The sequence below is a fragment of the Squalius cephalus genome (genome assembly GCF_949319135.1).
Source record: "Squalius cephalus genome assembly, chromosome: 16".
NCBI classification, from domain to species: Eukaryota; Metazoa; Chordata; class Actinopteri; order Cypriniformes; family Leuciscidae; genus Squalius; species Squalius cephalus.
Window position 1 is genome coordinate 18,484,045 of NC_137137.1, and position 24,015 is coordinate 18,508,059.

The following is a 24,015-nucleotide window of genomic DNA, read 5'->3' on the forward strand; positions in this document are numbered from 1 at the left end:
AGTAATAAATAGCAATAATCCAGCAAAAGCCCTGAAAGAGTGCAGCTAGCGTAGCGTGACGTGATGAGTCCGACATTCTGGATGCCGTTGCTATTGTTACCCGGCAGTTATTACCACTACAGACCGTTTTTATTCATAGTTCTGACTTGAGGGTACAAATATGGATGAATGCTATTACTATGCATGAGGCATGTTTTTTTTTTAACACTTTTTTTTTTTTAATAAAAGACACGGGAGAGATTTTTCCCATCAGGACCTGACAAAGGGCCATCTACCTCCAACCCTGAGTATGATAAATCACAAACTGTTTACTTCCCACCACATAATTCACTGGCTAATTCTGTAGAATCTGTTTTTGTCATAGACAATTACAGTGGGGGCCACTTTGACTGACAGACAAAATAGCCTTTGTTGATGGCGCTGCCATGTTTTATTAACGTCAGGGACTTCAAAACAGTGCAGACACACATTTTAAGACTCCATGCTGGAGAGATGGCAGAGGGGACTGATGTGCTACATACTAAAACTGCAGCTCTCATTTAACTTGATCAACAGGCAGGAATTGTCCTAGGTAAACCAGTCACAGTGGATAGCAAAGTCATCTCTGAATCTCATAATAGGGATCTTAGAAGATGTACAGTAGTTTTCCTGCAATGATAACAATATAGCACCTTAAAAAGTAGGGCGGGACTTGATTTCACAAAACGAATGCGAGTTTGCTAAAACAATTGCACTGTTTTCACCCAGTATTAAGACGAGTTTACGGCTTCACTATGGTCGGGACACATTCTTCAAATGTCAAATGTTAATATCATATATATATATATATATATATATATATATATATATATATATATATATATATATATATATATATATATATATATATACAGTGCTATGCATAAGTTTAGACACCCATGCTAAAGTTGACTAAAAAGAGGAATAAAAAAATCATCTTTTGGAAATTAAACTTAATGCCTTAATTTAAAAAATTAGGAAAAATCCAACCTTTAAGGACACCAATTTTCTTTGTGAATGAATAATGTCTCGTAAATAAATAAATGTTCTTCCTTAAAATACAGGGTGCATAAGTTTGGACACCCCTATGTTAAATTCCCATAGAGGCAGGCAGATTTTTATTTTTAAGTATTTTTATTTTTTTTATTTTTTTAGGATACTATGCATCCTGATAAAGTTCCCTTGGCCTTTGGAATTAAAATAACCCCACATCATCACATAGCCTTCACCATACCTAGAGATTGGCATGGGGTACTTTCCATAAGATCATCTCTCAATGCAAATCAAACTAGCTATTAGGCTAACTGAAATAAAACCATGCCAATCTCTAGGTATGGTGAAGGCTATGTGATGATGTGGGGCTATTTTAATTCCAAAGGCCAAGGGAACTTTATCAGGATGCATAGTATCCTGGATCCATGAAGTAACTGGCCTTTAAAAATAAAAATCTGCCTGCCTCTATGGGAATTTAACATAGGGGTGTCCAGACTTATGCACCCTGTATTTTAAGGAAGAACATTTATTTATTTACGATACATTATTCATTCACAAAGAAAATTGGTGTCCTTAAAGGTTGGATTTTTCCTAATTTTTTAAATTAAGGCATTAAGTTTAATTTCCAAAAGATGATTTTTTATTCCTCTTTTTAGTCAACTTTAGCATGGGTGTCTAAACTTATGCATAGCACTGTATGTATATATATTATTCATATCAAAATATATATATAGGTTTAAGTTTTTTTTTTTTTTTAAATATTCATACATTAATCAGTGAAAGGCATTTTGTGGCAACAGCGCGCATTAAAGGAAAAAGCAGATGCACTGGTGAGATGCAACACTGAATAACAATGACCCACCAAAACAAGCTTATTAGCCACAGCCTATTTTTGTCATCCTAACAAACACTACAAGCAAACATTTAAATCCAATTATGAACACAAGGTGAGTTTCTTTCAATAAATAAATAAATAAATACATCATTTTGAGGGGTTTCAATTCAAGACAGAGATAAAGTATAGACTGTTTTCTAAAAAGACATGCTATGTGTTGCCTTCGCTTACACAGCAAATGGAGGAACAATAAAGGTAGGACATCTCAACTTTCCATTGTTCAGCTTAAATGAAGACCGATAACCTAAACAGCATGACTGGGCCACCTGTTTCACTTTCGAGACAGATACCTGCACATAAAAAGACGCTCATTCTCAATTTAGCTCAGCCGAAAGGGAGGGAAATGTTCAAATAGTTCCAATTCACAGAGGAATATTTTAAAATAGGTGCTCCTTTAGCAAGCATATTGGATGGCTGTTTGATGTGTCATATTTCATAAGCAAGAATCCCCATAACCAAAAGTTTGACATTTTTTGGATGCTTTTTCCATCTTTGATGAATGGCTGGGAGGTATTCAAACTGTCTATAGGGACCAGGTTAATTGAGCCAAATGAAATCGTAAACTACTAACGTGGAGAGTTGCGTTTATGAATAATCATAAAGCAAATTCCTTAGGGAGAACTGGAGATCATCAACAAATTTTCAAATGCAACCATATTGGGACTTCAAACCATTCTAAATGCAGAGAAGTATTTGCATTCGGTTTAGATACTTCACTTTAACATATTTTGAAGGAATTTGTGATCAAAGATCTAAGCAGAACCCTAATGAGGGATGGACTGAAACGAACGGAGCAAACGCACTTTATGACGGTGTGTGAAGAAAAACTTGCAATGATGCGAAAACTTACACGTTTTCACTTACATTTTTGGATGTGGCAGCTCGGGTGAAGCAGAGATAGCGTGTGACCTTGGATTTGAATATGCTGTCCTTCCACAGGTTGGCGTCAAAGCCATCTGTTGTTTGTGCAACCTACGTGAAAAGAAAAAAAATTCACAGAGAGGAGAATGCATTGAGGTGAGATCAAATTAATGTATGGACGATGTGCATGTTTCCTTTTTTTTTTTTTTTTTGCCCTGCTATGCGCCTACTTGGCTTAATTAAAGCTTGCTAGAGCTCTCACTCCATCTCATTAGAGCCCTACGCAAGTGCAGAAGAATCCTCAGCCTCCTAAAAAGGGTAAAAATACCATCGACCCCCCATGGGACAACAAGGATGAGACAAGACCTCACAAAGAAGGCCTTTGAACAAGCTAAATGAGACTTCATTGTGCTCCTCAGAGATCAAGCAGCTGCCTTTCTGAAATACAGTAAAATAATGGCAGTCACGATTTAGGAATTTGCCAAAGTATGTTGAATTAGAATTGCAATGACAGGAAGTGGAATTTACTAGATTGCAATTCAATGAAATTTAACAATCACAAGACACAAGTTAATCTGTCCAACTCATTTTTTGTGACAAAATTGTGATACGTGGAATATAATTGAAATTTTAGTATGCATTTCACATTTTTGTAAGTACCCTATAATATATTTAATTTTATTACTTTTATTGGACAGTATAAGTCAAATACTGTCAAATCAACAGCCATCAAAACCACTAAATGTCCACCACATTGTTTTCAGAAAAATTATTTATTATATTATATTATATTATATTATATTATATTATATTATATTATATTATATTATATTATATTATATTATAATTCCATTACAAGGAATATTAGCATAAACATGTAAGTGAAGATTTTAAAAACAGGAGGGGGGGGGGGGGGATAACATTAGACATCATCATGCTATTTGTTATCTCTGCCTTTTTGCTTCACTCGAGTAGCATATATTTTATAGTAGTTGTATTATATTGAAACTTTTAATGGGTATATAAATGAAATCATAATTCTATAGATGGCATTTCAAACATTAATTTACGTCACCCAATTTACGGTATTTCTAGAAACATTGGGTGACGTAAATTAATGTTTGAAAATATATTGTGTATGATAACATGTTTATGGGTTATTCATACTGAAAAATCAAATGTATTTAAAAAAAAATACATTTACAACAACTATACAAGTTATTTTGAATTAGAATTTAAGAAAGTACAACTTTGCATGCTGTTTGCTACCTTTAACTTTAATTCAACTTTAAAGTGAACTAAAGTGATCTTATGTGAGGTCTTGACAGGCATACATTATGCTCTCAGGAAAACAGACAGACTGCTGGACAGAGACAGCAAGAGTGTGGTGGGGCTACAGCATCCGCAGACGTTGGCAAGGACCAAAGCTCTCAGGAGGAGTCTATACATCAACCACAATATCCTCCTCTCCTTCCCGTCTCCCTCCCCCCTTTACAAGACAACCCGTCCTGGACACTTTTTCCAGGTCAGTGCCCCGCTCCTCCTGACAGCGTAAACAAAGAGCTGGAGCTGTGAAGCCCAAAGTCAAACAGGGAGGAACCAGGCACCAAAGGAGTCAGTATGCCACCGTGCAGCCGGGGCAGGCAACGCAGCCTGAATGTGGAAACAGTTGCTAAGCATTGGGACTAGTAGAGGGAGTGGAGAAATCTCTACTTCTCAGAAAGAAAATAAATAAATTAATTAATTAAACACAGTCTAAAGACGCTTAAATATAAGTATTCTGTGTCTTGTGGTTTGCTGTCTGCTGATGTATAGTTGTGTCTGTTTAGAGGTTGTTGATAAAGTTCAGAAGCCTAGCTAAAACTAACTAAATTTTTTGTTCATATTTAGTTGTCTGAAGTTAGTTAATAAATAAACAGATTTGTTTGAAAAAACAAAGTGAAAAATGTTTTTAGTTTAAAAGTCAAACTTCAGAACACTTGCTAAAACTAGCTCTTAAAGGGCACCTATTATACAAAATTCACTTTTACATGGCGTTTGAACATAAATGTGTGTTGGCAGTGTGTGTACACAACCACCCTATAATGATAAAAATCCACCCAGTGCTTTTTTAAAATCCCCATAAATCATAAGCTGTGTCTCAGAAGAAGCCGTTTTCAGATTCTGGGCAATGTGACGTACTTTTGAACAAGCCCCGCCCACGACTGTTGACTGACACTGCCGTATTAGCATAGACCCGCCCTGAGTGAGCTGTACACAGTCCGCCATTGATTCGACGCTGGAGCACTGAGCAACTGTAGACAAGAATGTCTACTAAGCGATTTAGGTGTTTTGTTGTTGGATGTAAGAATGAACACCCCAACCCCAACATCTGAGCTGCTGAAGACGCAGTGGATTACTTATGTTTTTGAAGGGAACGCGACCCTCAATCTACCTAAATGCGTTTATGTTCGCGCAAATCATTTTACAAGACTGCTTTGTGAACGAGGGTCAGTACAAAGCAGGCTTTGCTAAAAAATTGTTACTCGAGGATAGGGCTGAAACGATTAGTAGACAATAAAAAATTATCGACAAAATATCTTGTTGTCAAGTAGTCGTTTGATCTCACGTGACCTAATGTAAGGGCCTGCAATATCGCGATTTGACCGCTACGGCGCTTTAGCGCTAGAGTGTAATGCAGCCGTTACAAATGCTATTGCGGTAGAAGAAAACACAGCGCGAATTATGACGGAGTGCAAACGAATCCGAACTAGCAAGGTGTGTGAAAGTTTCACAAAACTTCAAACCAAGAATGCTGTCGTATGCAATACATGCAAGGCGGAACTTGCTTTTCACGGGAGCACAAAATGCATGTTAAAGCACTTAAAGAGGAAACAAGAGGAGCCGGTGAGAGGTGAATGTTCTCCAGCTGGAGCTCAATAACTCAGTAAATCTCTTTATTAGAGAATGCAATACAACTAATAATATTAACAATAATAATATAAGTAGCCTACAGTAATGTGATGATTTATTTTTGCATAGAATAAAGCTTGATCGAGCTTAGAAGTCAGGGCTGTTTTTATTATTGTAACACTATTAGGTATTACAGTCTTATTACTTGCATGAAGACTTACAAAAGGAGATGTTATGAAGAATAATATCATGTCAGTTACTTTTTCATACTGTAAATTAAAAGGTGAATGAGAATGTCTCTATTCTTATAATAATTGTTTGCAGATTAAGTTGGTCTGTATTGCAGCTGATTAATTTTTGTTTATTTTTTTCTATTGAAAGAGAACAGAATATTTAACCAATGCTTAGAGAGCATTTGTGTGTGATTTGAGTTGGACAGAAATCTGAAACCTTAAAGAGGTTGGACAGAAATCTGAAACCTTAAAACCTGTTTAGTTGGCTCAAAGTTCATTAAAACAACCATTTCAAAAGCTGAAGTGATTTTCTTTTTTTTAGAGTTAGAATATGTATAACTCAGTGTTTTAACTAACTAAAAAAGCTGAATAATCGGTCCAAACTTACTGATTAGTCAGCGAAATAATCGATGATTAGTCGAATAATCGTTCTAATAATCGTTAGATTAATCGATTATCAAAATAATCGTTTGTTGCAGCCCTACTCGAGGATGGATCTGTACCAACTGTTGGGTTCGTGCTCCAGCTTCCAGTCTCCGGAGTGATACTGGTCACGGCAGTAATGAAAGGGACAGCTCGCACTTTATTACAGTTCATCAGAGTTGTTTTAGGGATCTAAAGTTTACCAGTTTCATTAGCACCAACTGAAAAGGTCTGTAAGTTTACTGTTAGTTGTAACGAGTGTTTTTGTGTAATTCGCTGTGTATGTTGATGATAATGCAAGGGAGAGAGAGAGAGTTCATGAATAAGACTTTAATGCGCGCAACTTATACTGTGTTTATTCAGCTATTACGGTGATTTTCTGGACTAAAACAAATGCTTCACCTTTTGTGTGAAGTACAATAAACTTCATAAAACTCATCAGAAAAGTTTTGGCCATCATTCAGATGTGGTCTACTACAACAAACTTGTATTAATAGTGGATAAAAGCAAGATGAAAAATAAGTTATAACCATAATTAAACTAAACTATACCCATGCAGCCAGAGAATGCTCTATAGGCATCATTGTTCGACTCTGGATCGAACTGAACACTGCTAATGTTACTGAGAGTTTCTGTTCTGATATTTTCATTCCGTGAGATGAGATTGTCTTGACTGAAGGGCGAGCTCTTGAAGCTCCGCCCTCTGTGCCAGGAGCAGCAGCTCATTTGCATTTAAAGGGACACACACAAAAACAGCGTGTTTTTCCTCACCCACAAAAAGTGGCAATTTTAACATGCTGTAAAAAAAAAATATCTGTGAGGTATTTTCAGTTAAAACTTCACATACACTCTCTGGGGACATCAGAGACTTATTTTAAATCTTGTAAAAAGGGGCATAATAGGTGTCCTTTAAGGTTGTTAATAAATAAACATGCTTGTTTGCACAAACAAAGTGAAACAGTTGCAGTCTGCTGGATACTCAAGTATTGTTAGAAGGGTCAAAAGTTCAAATACTGAAAAATCTGCTTTTGTTTATATTTGGTTGTAAAAAAAAAGGTTACGTTTGTTTTTGCGAACAAAGCGAGACAAATAAGTGCTGTTTGAAGCTGTTGATAATCAGAGTACAACTTACTCAAAGTTCAGAACACTTGCTAAAACTAGCAGCTAAAAACAAACAAACCGTTTAAGTTTCTTTTATCTTTGGTTGCATAACATTTTTTAATAAATAAACATGTTCGTTGGGCAAACAAAGTAAGATGCATTGACAGAAGCTGATCTGGGTTTTTTTTTTAAGTTTGTTAATAAAATACATAAATAAATAAATGAAGGCTGATATTTAGAGTTTAAGATAATTAGCTATTAAACATCAAATATTTTAATTTGCATATATATTTTGTTGTGTAAAGGTTGTTAATAAATAAATGTGTTTGTTTGTGCGAACAAAGTGAAACAGTTGCATCCTGCTGCGTGTGATGGAGGGAAAGGCCAAGCGGAACAGGGCCTCTGAGAACACGCTGATGCCATGTGGCGTACACCGGATCCTCAGCGCCAGTGGGCAGAACCCCAGCACCATGCCAACCCACAGACAACCCGCCAGAGACGGCAACAGTTGGGGACTGGTGGGTGGGGCGGGAAGTGAGAGAGAGAGAAGAAAGAAAAAGGAGGGAGAAGAGGAAAGCAGAGAGGAAGAACTCTAGCTGCCCGTAAGCTTAACGCAGTCTTGTTTTATACAGTGTTTGCTTTGTGCTTTGTTTTATTCACAAAACTTCCCCTCTCTCTTTCCTCCCTGGTTCTTTTCTCAGTCTTTTTGAGACACACCCACATACACAACAGACACACACACACACACACAAAACATTTTCCTAGAGGCCATTGATACCGTTGTCCCAGTTTCCCTTCTCAGGGCTCTGGGATTGCTGAGAGTTGCAGAAGCGCTGGAGAACCAGCCACCCTTGTGTCAGTGCCATCTGAGTCCTAAACAAACACGGGCACTGGTGCCAAGCTCTGTTGGAGGCCTCATCTGAAAGAGTTGTTAAAATCTATCCTCAGGATATAGGCCGAAGGATTCACGGCTCAGAGCCAGCCAGAGGAAGAGCCGAAAAACCAAACCAAACCATGTCAATAAATAATGTTTGTGCCTTCAGGGAAGGGAAGTAAATAAAACAACTGTTCATTTTTAGTAAAACTGTAATTGTATACTGTATAATAAGGCTCTAGCAAGTTGAAAACTGAATCCAAATGCAGATTTATTTATGAAGAACCACCCAGAACAACATGAAAAGATATTAACTACAAAAAATAACTTACTAATACCTGACAAAACAGAACAAGGTCTGATATACAGTAGGATAAGAGAAACCTGAGGGCTTGAGTAAACTGAGAACAAACTAGATGGCATGACAATCAAATGATAACCAGTCACAGATAACAACTAAACAGATACACTAGACTTAATCAAACAAATTAATCTATGACAATACTTGGCTGCATTCCCCTCAGGGGAATCCCCAGCGCCATTTTGAAGTGCGTTCAACTTCGTCAAGTGGGCAAGTGTAGTTTATTTGGACAGACCCTTGACCCCTCGATTTTAACAGAGGGAGCGAGTCTACTCATGTACACTTCAGGAAGATCCATAGACCACAATGCAACATGATTGTGAAATCACAGCAGATCGCGCTTAATTTAGTCCCACCCCATACTAATCTCGTGTATGATATTAGTTGTTTTTAGGGATGCAACGGTACATGGTAAAATACCGGACCGTTCGGTCAGCCCTGCACGGGACAATCTACCCTCGTGTCCCGCGGTACTTCGGTTTTGCCATTGAGTTCGCGCTGATCCTTTTAGTTTTTGCTTTAGGCGCCGTTCACATATCGCGCCTAAAAACGCGTAGAAAACGCTAGGCGCGCCGCGTTCTCCTTTTTCCAAAGCGCTAGGGCGGTTGCCTCCGGAGGCGTCGGTCGTTGCTAAAGCAACTACTGTATCAGCTGCGCTCTGGTTGGTTCTTGTCACGTGACCTACGGTGCGCTTGCGGCATTCTGAAAAGTTGAGAATTTTCTGCTGGGGACATCGTTAGTGCCAACCGGCCTCGCCTTGCACCAGACAGTGTTGATAGACTCATCTTTTTGCACAAAAATCTCTCAATAGTGGATGAGTAAATAACATTGCACTTTGTATCCTGAATGCAGTATTTTTTCATTATATTATTTTGCTCTGCTTTTTTTTATTCAAAGCACAAGCTAATTTATGTTTGTTAAAGGTAAAAGTGCACTTTTTCTTTCACATTGATCACTTCATATACCAGTTATCAAGCTTTGGAATTGGGATCCACTTGAATATTTTGAAGTGTGTTTGTTTACATTTTGTATTTCATATAAGTGATAGTTGAAGAGGTTGAATTACTTAGTGTTGTTCAATACAGACTAGAGTGTTAATTTATTCCATACATTGATGTTCTTCCTACTGTGACATTCTGTTTATGCTCATAAGAAAAATAAAACATATTTTTGGGATGAAATAGCAGTCTCTTTCTGCACAAAACATGTACCAAAACCGAACCGAGACCGTGGCCCAAAAACCGAGGTACGGACCGTACCGTGGGCTATCTGTACCGTTGCACCCCTAGTTGTTTTGTCATTTAACTGCATAATACTTGTAGCTACCGTACCTTAACTCTTTCCCTGCCATTGAAGGAACTTTCCATCATTTATGAGACAATGCTTCCCCTCTGTTGACGAAATTTTCCGTTTTTCTGTGTTTTCACTGTTATACGGTAGGAGGCTCTATTATGCATCTTCTGAAAGAGTACAGAATTTCTGGATTAAAACACAGACGAGGAAAAAGCAGAAACAAGCAATAGCTATGTAAGCAGATGCAAATAACGTGATCATCAACATTAAACAGCATATAAATCAAAACTGCCTAACGTTACCGAATGAAATGACGATCCAGGACGAGCTATAGTCGTATAAAGCTTTAGGGTTTTGATGGACTCAATCTACGGCATCTATGTTTTGAATATCGTTCTGAATCCCATCCAGACATAGCCTTTGAAAAAAACATGATTTTTTCAGCTTTTTGCTAAAAATTTTGCTTGTTTTTATTACTTACCCATATTCAGGTGTTAATAAAAAAGAATACATGAAGCTAGAATAAAACTTTATTTTAAAGCAGAGGCTTTTTCTTTCTTTTGATATACTGCATGTTCAGCTATTCATACAACAAAAGATTCTGGGGGCCATGAGCATTTTGTGAATATCAAAAATGCTGTTACCTGCTGGCAACTCTTTAATAAAAACCCTGGCAGGGAAAGAGTTAAGCTGATTGTTATAGTTTATTGTATTGTTATTTTCATTTATGTCATTTTTTAACATTTTTTTTATTATCAAACAGCCCAAACACATCCAGGCCAACAGAATGGTGCATAAAACACATTTAAAAAAAGCTGTATATAATAAATCAGCTCCTTTGTGGATTCCAAGTGCATCTTTACATACCTGAATTAAGGCTGCTCTGTGCCTGCTCAAAATTCTGTGTAAAGACACAATGCAGCATAAAAGCCAGACTAAACGAAGTCTGCTCTGACCCACTTAAGCCCCTTGTATAACAATATGCATGCTGCTAAAATTTCTGTGTAAATGCAATTATGCCACCTCTGAGCAGCATTAAACTGTCTGTGTAAAGACGCTCATTATTGGCACTACAGAAGCGCTTCTGTGCTGCCTTTGCAATGTAAATTTGCCATTGTGGCAAAGGGCAAACACATTATAAGGGTTCCGCCAGTAGTGGGCACTTGTGCAAAGTCAGCAATGATGTACATAGGAGTGAACAAGACAGAGGGAAGTTAGCGAGGGAAGGGCATAAAAATTGGAGTTAATTTTTTTTTTCAGCCCAGACCACACCTGAACACACACACAAAAAAAAAAACTAGGAAACCAAACTTCACAATACAAGACAACCAAACTTCAACATAAAATACATGACACGAGTTTGTGTACTAACCCTAAACGTAAAGACCAAGAAGAACCACGACACACTAAGATCTGTTAAATGTTCATTACCTTACCTTACATTTAACAAGAAAATACATTAAATTGTATTGCAAAATTATTATATTATATTATTATAGTTAAAAGTGTGAATTACACAAGGTTTTTGTAGTTAAAAACAGTAAAATGTTGTGTTTCCACTTAGTTTTGTTATAATTTTTTATTTTTTTTATTTTAGAATGTAAAAAAAGTAAAAATGCTACAGTAAAAAAAAAACTTTGTTGGACAATAAGTTTTAATGCAAAATACTACAAAATGTAATGGAAGAAAAATATACTTTAAATATTAAATATACTTTAATAGTACAGTATTGGTAAAAAAAGTAAAATATGGTGATATTTAAAATATACAGTAAAAATAAACAGTAAAAGGACATTCCCAGATGTCCCTGCATGACAGATTACATTTGATTATATTTTATTTAAATAATTACATTTCTTATTACAACCCCAAATCAGAAAAAGTTGGGACACTGTACAAATTGTGAATAAAAACAGAATGCAATGATGTGGAAGTTTCAAATTTCAATATTTTATTCAAAATACAACATAGATGACATATCAAATGTTTAAACTGAGAAAATGTATCATTTCAAGGGAAAAATAAGTTGATTTTAAATTTCATGGCATCAACACATCTCAAAAAAGTTGGGACAAGGCCATGTGTACCACTGTGTGGCATCCCCTCTTCTTTTTATAACAGTCTGCAAACGTCTGGGGACTGAGGAGACAAGTTGCTCAAGTTTAGGAATAGGAATGTTGTCCCATTCTTGTCTAATACTGGCTTCTAGTTGCTCAACTGTCTTAAGTCTTCTTTGTTGCATCTTCCTCTTTATGATGCACCAAATGTTTTCTATGGGTGAAAGATCTGGACTGCAGGCTGGCCATTTCAGTACCCGGATCCTTCTTCTACGCAGCCATGATATTGTAATTGATGAAGTATATGGTCTGGCATTGTCATGTTGGAAAATGCAAGGTCTTCCCTGAAAGAGACGACGTCTGGATGGGAGCATATGTTGTTCTAGAACTTGGATATACCTTTCAGCATTGATGGTGCCTTTCCAGATGTGTAAGCTGCCCATGCCACATGCACTCATGCAACCCCATACCATCAGAGATGCAGGCTTCTGAACTGAGCGCTGATAACAACTTGGGTTGTCCTTGTCCTCTTTAGTCTGGATGACATGGCGTCCCAGTTTTCCAAAAAGAACTTCAAATTTTGATTCGTCTGACCACAGAACAGTTTTCCACTTTGCCACAGTCCATTTTTAATGAGCCTTGGCCCAGAGAAAACGCCTGCACTTCTAGATCCTGTTTAGATATGGCTTCTTTTTTGACCTATAGAGTTTTAGCCGGCAACGGCGAATGGCACGGTGGATTGTGTTCACCGACAATGTTTTCTGGAAGAATTCCTGAGCCCATGTTGTGATTTCCATTACAGTAGCATTCCTGTATGTGATGCAGTGCCGTCTAAGGGCCCGAAGATCACGGGCATCCAGTATGGTTTTCCGGCCTTGACCCTTACGCACAGAGATTGTTCCAGATTCTCTGAATCTTTGGATGATATTATGCACTGTAGATGATGATAACTTCAAACTCTTTGCAATTTTTCTCTGAGAAACTCCTTTCTGATATTGCTCCACTATTTTTCGCCACAGCATTGGGGGAATTGGTGATCCTCTGCCCATTCTGAGAGACACTGCCACTCTGAGAGGCTCTTTTTATACCCAATCATGTTGCCAATTGACCTAATAAGTTGCAAATTGGTCCTCCAGCTGTTCCTTATATGTACATTTAACTTTTCCGGCCTCTTATTGCTACCTGTCCCAACTTTTTTGGAATGTATAGCTCTCATGAAATCCAAAATGAGCCAATATTTGGCATGACATTTCAAAGTGTCTCACTTTCAACATTTGATATGTTATCTATATTCTATTGTGAATAAAATATAAGTTTATGAGATTTGTAAATTATTCCATTCCTTTTTTACTCACAATTTGTACAGTGTCCCAACTTTTTCTGATTTGGGGTTGTATTTTCAGTTATGTTATTGGATTTTAATAGAAGCTTCCTGCCACTGAATAAAAAATAAAAAAGGTAATTGCAACTTTTTATCTTGCAATTCTGAGAAAAAAGTTAGAATTGCGAGGTCTAAACTCTCAATTGCAAGAAAAAAGTCAGAATTGTTAGATACATTAACTTTTAACAATTAATTACCAATTATCTTTTATATATATATTTTTTTTTTATTAAAAAGAAAAATCATTTATTTTTTTAATTCAAGCTTCCATAGATGTTTCGGCCACATTGATTATTCTTTACAAGTTCGTGTCATTATTTTTTTGTGTTATTTTAACTAAATTTAAATTTAATTAATGACTGCTTATTATATTCTTATTTATAGATTATAAGGTCCAAATCACATACTGTATATTTTTAGCAACTGCAAACTCACAATATAGTAGTCTGCTGGAGGTTCTTTCTTGGATGCCAGCACACCAATATCAGAGATGGCTTCAGGCTGTAGCTCTGTTTTAGCACCAGAGATTTCCGGAAGATCTGCCATGCTTGCTGCGAGAGAGAAATAAAACACATACACTTACAATAGTTACAATAGTTTATTTTTAGAGCAAAACTAAACTTCTCACACATCCCACTAACAAACAGTGCTGGGCATAAATAAAGACTAAAATACAGAGAGACTGCAAAACACTTCAGAGCTGTTGACAAGGTGTACATTTATTAACACGAGAGCATCTATAAAGACTTAAAGTGCAACTTTGCCGATTTTCAACCCGCTTTGTAAAGTTACAGTGTCGGTAGTATATGTAGCCTAAATGAACAATGTTTGCTTGTTCTCTGTGTTACATGGACCAAAATTTTTACGTTTATCTGCAAAAAGTCCTCTGGATGATGCAGAACTGAAGAACATCTGGCAGACTTTTGACAGCTTCGGGCTTTTGTGAAAACTACAGATTATGCTTCCATATTTGTGTATCCCCACCGATAGACAGTAAGATCGGAAGAGGGTTATTAACAGAGTAAGGGTATGCATATCACTAAAAAGAATTATCTCTACTCTTTAAACAGAATTATGTTAAAAATGGAACACTATGGCAATAGATTTCATTTTTGCTTCGGGGGGTTGGGCATAACTGACAGAATGGCAGTTTCTCCATTTCACCTAAAACACTGTGTTCCTGGTCATCCAGCTTAAAATGTTGATAACAAACGATTTTCCATTGCGGCGTTCTCTCCGTATTTACGATTCTTTGCAGGCTTTAGCCAGCGCGTTGGATACTTCACTGGAAACCGCAAATAACTGACTCCCGGCCGCTAAACGTTTATTCTTTGAATTTTTGCACCTGGGAACAATAAAAGTTTGCTAAGAAGTATTTCCTACAAAAGCAAGTCGGTATTTGACTCTGGTAAGCATATCCATAGCAGACTGGTGGGAGTGGCCTTGGATGGCAACATGCCCTTTGCATTACGGGTGTTAAAGTTTTCATGCCTATTTGGCAAAAGGGAATACAACAGCATTTTTTCTGTTTTCTCTAGTCGGGTAGCATTGGTTTCATTTTTTTCCCTCCTTTCTAATGTAAAGACGGTCACTTTTTATTGAAAGGCCATTTTGCCCGCAGTGAAGTACCCCTTTAAGCATGTAATTTTATTTTGATATTAAAACAATCTATAAATATCAGACTCTTTTTGTATTTCCAAGCCTTTGCCTTTCTGCTTGACGTAACTAGATGGCAATCAGTGCACAATTTCTCAAGTATATGTGCTTTCCAGTATTTAAAATAGGTTTGGCAGACAAAAACACAAGAACACAGACCCACACACATATGCACAGGTGGAAACAAAGACAAAGCAAGCGATATAAATATATAAATATATCAAAATAAACTCTCTGATGAAGGCTTTTCAGTACCGGACTGAACTCTCAGTGTCAGTAAGCTGAATGATAGTCATTGTGCTGATTGCTAGGCGTTTGAGTCTCCTAAACCAGAGAAAACAATCATGCAGCCGGTCTCGTTTGTACACTAAATAAGCAGAGCAGACACAGACAATAATACTGCTGAGGGCCCAATTAGCAGGGTAATTAATTACTGCAAACCTTTTTTCCCCTGTAATGAGCTCCAGATATATGGAGTGGGCTGACATTATGTTCTGAACTGTTTCAGATGAAATGGTTTTAGTGGCAGTTGTTCATAAAGATGAGGGATCTTCATTCTCGTATTAAAGAGTGGGAGTAAACTTTTCACTGCGTAAATGCCACCAGCAAATCTCTGGAAATGAGGTAGTGCTTGCAATAGTTATGGCCACTTCTCTATTCAGTGTTGTCTTGTACATTTATTGAGATCTTAAAGCATTACAGAATGCTGTTTAAAATGATTTATTTTGGATATGCAAAAGCATTAGGACATTTATCTAAAAAGCTTAATACATTATGGTGGGAATTTACTAAGAATCAATTGTGCCCGCTGACAATTTTATTTATTTGCATTTTGCACACACTGTTTGTTCACTAAAATAATTACACAAATCAGGTAAGTGTGCAAATGCATCCACAAAATAAGAATACCTAAAACAGCTTTTTAAAATGGCAGAAATTTGCTTGTCTGCACTGCATTATAATGTACTAATTTACACAGAAAGGGCATGTTTGCCCTAAAAAATTTTTTATTTACAGTAAATGCTATTTAAAGGGATAATTCACCCAACATTCACTCATTTACTTCTATGCAACACAAAATGAAAGCATTTTTGTCCCATACAATGAAAGTCAATGGGGTCCAATTTTTTTGGACCTTGTTTAATTTTAAAAATTGTATATTTGTGTTACACAGAACAAAGTCAATCAGGTATAGAACAACCTAAGGGTGAGTAAATGATGACAGAAATATGACAAATATCTGCTTAAACTGCATTGTGGATGGTTTATATACAATACGAAGGTTTTTTTTTTTGTGTTAAAATTCCACACACAAACATGGCGTAACTGGTAACTGTCTTAGCTCATCTCTAAGACTAAGAACTAAATAGATAAATGTTGTGGTACACCTTTAAGGCTTTGAATGATAATAGGCCTACGTTAATACCCAGTGGACCCAACATAAATGACCTGAGATGGAGTAGCAATACAAACATAATTAGGCTCCACCAAGTGAAGTCTCTCTAAACAACAAGCCATGGCGATCAGATATTTTCTAGGAAATCTAGATCAATCGTTGTCTATTTTCGTCCCAAGATGCTTCAGCCTAATGTGTACGCATGGATCACCAAGGATTAGTGTACTAGCCTATGTGGAGGGTCCTTTGCCCTTTTATTAAATTACGTTTAAAGCAACCTACTGGAGTAAATGACACAGTTATTGCATTCAATCTAAATGTTTACCGAATTTATTGCAATTATGGTTATTAAATCTACAGGATTTACTGAGGCAGTGGAGGGTCTGTGTATAAAAAGTCTGTCGGAGGGACTTATTAAGGAGAACCGAGGACGGCAAATTAGCTTATGGAGGGAGAATGATTTCTTTCTTGTGTTAATTTGTACACTAATCAATGCAGCCTTTTCCTAACTGTGCTGGGCTATTTGATTGTAAAGCAACTTTAATTGAAAAATGGAGCCCAGGCTGTCGAGACTAAGGGCGACTTTCTGTGGCACTAATGATGCACACTCATCTTATAGTGTCTTTATGTTAAAGATCAAAGAGAATGGAGCGGATCCAGCTTGCATTGCAACAGATGAAGAGGAATTAGTGAAAGCAACAAACCACACACTTGAGAACAGCATTAAGCCACTGCCTGTCATAAAACAGAATGAACAATGGCCATCGCGAAATCTACCTACTTACAAACATCTCATTTTTACATAAATTATTAAGATAGGATGAATAACAATAACAACTTCACACTATTTACCTGACAGCATTATTATTGAAGCATTAGCAACCAAAATGTACTTTTGAGTCAAAAACAGTTGATGTATTTTACACAGAGTTGTCAGTTATGAATAACAATGACTGTTTTGTTACAATTTTACCTATTTGTATCAAAGCTCCAAAACGGAAGAATGTAAAACAAGTCATAGACAGGCCTACATCTACCATATTTCGTGCACATGCTATTTAAAAACTATATAGCCTAAATCATTAATGCATCAAGATCACTGTATCACAGAAATCATAATCACCATAATACATATTAAGCATGTCAGTGGTCACATTTGTGACCAATGAGAGAACATAGAGATTTACTGACTCATATTATAATCGAGCAACTGAAACATTTTTCATTCCGTCGTTCCTCATTGGCTATCCAAAAACTAGAATACATGTGCTCACTTCTCTAGGAAAAAAAAGGCCATTAGCTGACGAAATGGGCTAACATACATAGCCTTCTACTGTTACTAAAGCAGGAATATTATTATAATATTTTATAACGTTTTCAAAGATTTTCATTAATATGAGTCAGCCTATAAAATGTTGTACGCCTACACTACAGAGTTATAAACAGTTTCAAAATAAGTCCAGTTGGTTAAACAGTGATTAAAACTATTCATTCAGCGTTCACTGTCACAGCGTACTGTCAACACAAGTTATTTAAAGATTAGTTGCGTCTTTTTATCCGCACGCGATTTAAGCGAGCTGAAGGATTAAACTGTGAATTCGTACATTCCTTACCTGAGGGAACCAAATACAGATGCGTATGCTATACTGAGATTGTCCTTTTCACTTCCGCAATTAGTCATCGATGTGACAAATTATTAACTAAGTCTGTGGATACAAAGATCAAGAGTGACACCTGTTGTAGTCTATATTTCTTACCTAAAATAAACGTCTTTTAAATTAATAACCTCCTCGGTCCCGAGATGGAAACTTACAATGTTTTTGAAATTACAGTATATATATATATATATATATATATATATATATATATATATATATATATATATATATATATATATATATATATATAATAAGTTTGTTAATATATACACATTAAGTCTGATTTTGTTCTGGTATGAAATGAACGGTCAAGACAAAAGCAAGCAAACACACATACTGTACTGTGTAATATGTGTAATGAAGAGGTTTATCAGATAAAATAATTCTGAAAATTATTTCCTGTATCATCTTATTGTTATTGCTAGTCCTACTGTAATTAAGGTAACATGCAATGTGTGTGATGTGCATATTATTGTATAAAATAGCCTCACATAAAAATGTAACTTTTATTTAACACACACACACACACAGAGAGAGAGAGAGAGAGAGAGAGAGAGAGAGAGAGAGAGAGAGAGAGAGAGAGAGAGAGAGAGAGAGAGAGAGAGAGAGAGAGAGAGAGAGACCTTTTATATAACCCTACCCCTAGACACAACCCTCACAGAGAACATTCACCATTTTTATATTTTAAAAAATAAAATAAAACATATATAAGCTGTTTTACTCATGGGGACCAAAAAATGACATTTCAACACTAATCATTAAAAATAACATTGTTCCTCAGAAAACACTATTCAATTAAAACACACAAATCATAATTCTATGTTTTCATTCAATAAATGTAGGTAAGAAACTATTACATCCCAGAAAATAAAGATTCCACAATATCATCCTTGCATAGTAGAAGATGAATAATCTGTGTAGATGTGGAGGGAGGCTCGTATACCCTCGTGAAGCACAGCGAGGTGGAACAGATTACGCCACAGCCAATTGCGTGGCATAAGAATACATCAGTCTGCATCGTCTAATGGCAGTCGCACAGTGGCATAATCCTGATGGATTTGACTCTGTCATTCCCTTGAAATAAGTTTCAGAGAAGCGAAAGAACACAGAAACAACAGCAAAAAAGCATCTATCATCAACCCAGTGTTCTGCTGGAGCTAATAATGCTCAATAAGATCAAACGCACAGGAACTAAACAAGATTTAATGAACATAATAAGGTAATGAGACCTCTTACGCTCATCATCATTCATGAAAAACTGACAATGAATCAATGCCCGTGGCCCAGAGCAGGCGCCCGCCACTAGTGTACACTACAGACGTGTCAATGAGAGACTAATGGATGCCATCTCAACTGAGACTTGCTGTGTCAGTTTGGCTCACAACCAAACCGCCCAAAAGCCGGAGAAAGACGCTGGCAGATAGCGAGAGCGCTACATGTGTTTCATGTCAGAGCGGGTATACAGCGCAGAGGCATGTCAGGTCACGCTGAAGCAGTGCCACCTGCTAAGTGTCGCTATGCGTAGTGTGATATAATGAGCCTTTGTCAATATCTCCAAGCCTGTTGAGGTGCTAAAGAAACACAGTCATCCCGAAACAATACGGCACGGTAATACACCGTACATTGTAAAAGATATTTCTTGGGTACTTTTAGCAGCTAACACGGGCTGTCAAGCGATATCTCACGCGCTTTCCGCAGTACAAACATCTCCACTAACTCCCCGAGCTGTTCTCCTTCATCCTGCTGTGTTATAGTGTCAGCTGAACTTCTCAATGTCACACCTGACTCTCCTGACAAGGTGGGGGGAAAAAACAGACTACAAGCTTTCCTCTAACACCTCAGCTAGATTTCACAGACAGGCTGAAGTTGATGAAATAAAACATGGAGTGTGGAGAGATGTTTTCAGAAGGAAGGAGGAAAGCGGGGAAGTGGCACACCTGTTAAAGTAATGGTCTAATTATGGAAAAGGTGGTGAAGCACTCAGCGCGAAACAGTCAGCGATCAGCATTCTCACACTAACTGTGAAAGCCGTCAGCCATTATGGACTGGTTTTAATGCGTGCCCGACGCATGCTGGGGATTTGCGGGTAAGATGAATGATGCCCGCATATGTGAAAGCGTGTGTGTGTGTGTGTGTGATGGGGGTGGAGATGGTCCGCTGAGCGATGCAGATGGTACATGGGAGGGGGGATCATTAGATATGAGGGTGCTTTGTTTGCAGCGCTGCATTTCTTACATTCCAATAAACCGCCTCTTCAGGTCCAGTAAATGCCACCCGTACGGTACAGTTCACTTTCACGGCCTTAAACTTCCCACAAAAGACCTTGTCAAAGGTATTGGATAATAAGGAGTTGCAAAATTCATATAATGCTGTTTAAATGTCATGGGGCTCAAATAAACAATGAAATGGCATGTTTGCATATATAAATCAAGTGTTGTGGGAAACTGTGCCTTTAGAAAGTTCCCAGATTTCCGTAGAATGCCAACACCCATCATGCACAAATTTATATGCAAGCCATGTTGAAAAGTAAATGTTATTTTGGTATTATTTCATAATGTGCTTCGTTGATAATAAAAGCATAGAACTCTCAGATCTGTTTAGCACATTTTATCATGTGCAAATCAATCAATTCCACAGATTGTTGGAGAAAAGAAGTGAAAATGCGGAGAGGTCTGCAGGTTCCATCTAGGCTGTATGTAGAATGTTGCTACTGTAGCTCAAAATGTATTCATGTTCAGAAGTAAGTAAAGGAACTCCAGATCCAGGAGTCTATAAAATCTAGCTGAATCTTCATGACATTATTCCAACTTGATCACTGATAGATATGCAGCCCTCAGTCACAGAGACAATATATGTCAATATATTTTACATAAAGGGTATTTATCAACTGCTGGGTCACAACCTAAATATAGGCCATATTTATGTTATCATAATGTTGTGGAAAGCACAGAAAAATAATGCAAAATATAAAATAAAATAAATGAATGATAAAACTGTTATGACACAATACTGTAAATGTAAATGTACAAAACTGTAAATGTTTTGTTATGCTTATAGTTTTTTTTAATAATCCATGAACTTCTTAGTATTAATAAATTCCAATATTTGATTTTAAAACATTTTTGTTCACTTTTGTATGATGAAGAATTTTGGTACTTGTTGTGTCACCGTAATCTGGTATATACATATATACATACACTCACCTAAAGGATTATTAGGAACACCATACTAATACTGTGTTTGACCCCCTTTCGCCTTCAGAACTGCCTTAATTCTACGTGGCATTGATTCAACAAGGTGCTGAAAGCATTCTTTAGAAATGTTGGCCCATATTGATAGGATAGCATCTTGCAGTTGATGGAGATTTGTGGGATGCACATCCAGGGCACGAAGCTCCCGTTCCACCACATCCCAAAGATGCTCTATTGGGTTGAGATCTGGTGACTGTGGGGGCCATTTTAGTACAGTGAACTCATTGTCATGTTCAAGAAACCAATTTGAAATGATTCAAGCTTTGTGACATGGTGCATTATCCTGCTGGAAGTAGCCATCAGAGGATGGGTAAATGGTGGTCATAAAGGGATGGACATGGTCAGAAACAATGCTCAGGTAGGCCGTGGCATTTAAACGATGCCCAATTGGCACTAAGGGGCCTAAAGTGTACCAAGAAAACATCCCCCACACCATTACACCACCACTTCCAGCCTGCACAGTGGTAACAAGGCATGATGGATCCATGTTCTCATTCTGTTTACGCCAAATTCTGACTCTACCATCTGAATGTCTCAACAGAAATCGAGACTCATCAGACCAGGCAACATTTTTCCAGTCTTCAACTGTCCAATTTTGGTGAGCTCGTGCAAATTGTAGCCTCTTTTTCCTATTTGTAGTGGAGATGAGTGGTACCCGGTGGGGTCTTCTGCTGTTGTAGCCCATCCGCCTCAAGGTTGTGCGTGTTGTGGCTTCACAAATGCTTTGCTGCATACCTCGGTTGTAACGAGTGGTTATTTCAGTCAAAGTTGCTCTTCTATCAGCTTGAATCAGTCGGCCCTTTCTCCTCTGACCTCTAGCATCAACAAGGCATTTTCGCCCACAGGACTGCCGCATACTGGATGTTTTTCCCTTTTCACACCATTCTTTGTAAACCCTAGAAATGGTTGTGCGTGAAAATCCCAGTAACTGAGCAGATTGTGAAATACTCAGACCAGCCCGTCTGGCACCAACAACCATGCCACGCTCAACATTGCTTAAATCACCTTTCTTTCCCATTCTGACATTCAGTTTGGAGTTCAGGAGATTGTCTTGACCACGACCACACCCCTAATAGCATTGAAGCAACTGCCATGTGATTGGTTGATTAGATAATTGCATTAATGAGAAATTGAACAGGTGTTCCTAATAATCCTTTAGGTGAGTGTATATATATATATATATATATATATATATATATATATATATATATATATATATATATATATATATATACATACATACATATATAATATACATACATATATATATATATATATATATATATATATATATATACATACATACATACATACATACATATATATATATATATATACATACACACACATATATATATATACATATATATATATATATATATATATATATATATATACACATACATACATACATATATATATATACATACACATATATATATCTTGTATACAGTTTATAAGCAGTTTATTTGCAGCAGACACTTATTGGTGAATAACTTTAAATCATTTCATAACTTTATTGCATGTTTTCCAGCAGCTATGTTTAGGGAATGTTTGATGCTGTCAAGCTGTAAGAAAAGCATTTGAAAAAGGCTGAAAATGCCTCTCCTCCATATGTGTGAGAAAGAAAGGTCATTGGTTGTGTTTTCTAATTTACCAACACTTGTCTGGGGACCTGAAGGGATGGAGATTTCTTTGTTACCAGGCAGTGTAATAATATCCTTATCTCGACCTGGGAAATCTACAGAAGCCCTGGTGACCTCCGTCTCCACGCTCAAGCCATTACTTGCGGAAGAGTGAAAAATCCACCACGCTCGCTTCAAATATGATCCCATCCTCGCTCCCTTGTCCCCCCTTTTACTAGCGAGCATATGAAAAGGCCCCGTGTCTCTTGAATAGCTTATAATAATGTGTTTTAAGAAGCGCAGCCTTACTGCACCCAGAGGACGCAGCCGAGTGCCTGGATGTAATATCAATGCATTTTCTGCAAGTAATTAAAGGTCAGCTTGGGTTAGGCTACAGTTGCCTGGGTTGAGAGAAGCACTCCTGCGCTCTTTTCCTTTCATCAGCTGTGATGCTTTGCCAAATGTGATTACGTCTTTTTTAAGCCATCTGTTTTCTTGGCGCTACCAATGCATAAGCTTAAAACGTACCCTTATTACTATAATCGAAAACATCATCCAAACTCTATTTCCTTTAATCAGGCGAGCTATGGTGTTCATTTCAGCGCTAATGTTATAATGCTTAAGGAGAGTAAACGCTTTGAATGCTATTTGAAAAGGATTCAATTACATTTATCAGGACTCCACTAGAATCAAAATTAATGTGGACTGAACTTCGTGTAATATTTCCTGACATCCTCATTGCTTGATCTTAACCCGAGTTAACAAGGTCAGGTTTGCGACCCTGACTCCAGCAGAGGCCACCGATACTCTTTTGCTGATAGATTCAGCTGCCAACCTTGCTTCGGTCACACGCACAGTGACACGGACACATCGCAGGCGCGGTGCTCACGTATTTGCACACACATACGCACACGCACTCTCGCTCTCCAGCGTCTGGCAGGAGGTCTGGCTCGCTTCGACTGGCTGCGCCTCGCTGCCCTTGTGCAGCGGTGTGCCAGTTGTGCCTCCCCCCCATTGCTGCGAATGCCACCATCTGGTGAGCCACGT

At 37.4% G+C, this 24,015-nt stretch overlaps 1 protein-coding gene across 2 annotated transcripts in view; it reads right to left on the reverse strand.

The window, feature by feature from the left end:
• The window catches only part of mvb12bb (multivesicular body subunit 12Bb), a 56,358-nt gene extending 38,231 nt beyond the window's left edge, over positions 1–18,127 (reverse strand). Inside the window, exons 1-3 of one of the 2 annotated variants that reach the window (XM_079896686.1) lie at positions 18,048–18,127; positions 13,818–13,933; positions 2,771–2,878 (exon numbers count right to left, since the gene is read on the reverse strand). In XM_079896686.1, the coding sequence (XP_079752812.1) occupies positions 2,771–2,878; positions 13,818–13,928 (219 nt within the window). In that variant the 5' untranslated portion in view covers positions 13,929–13,933; positions 18,048–18,127. Of the gene's footprint in view, positions 1–2,770; positions 2,879–13,817; positions 13,934–18,038 lie in introns of both variants that reach the window. The other variant, XM_079896687.1, reaches the window with a different exon arrangement.
• Positions 18,128–24,015: the final 5,888 nt, after the last annotated feature.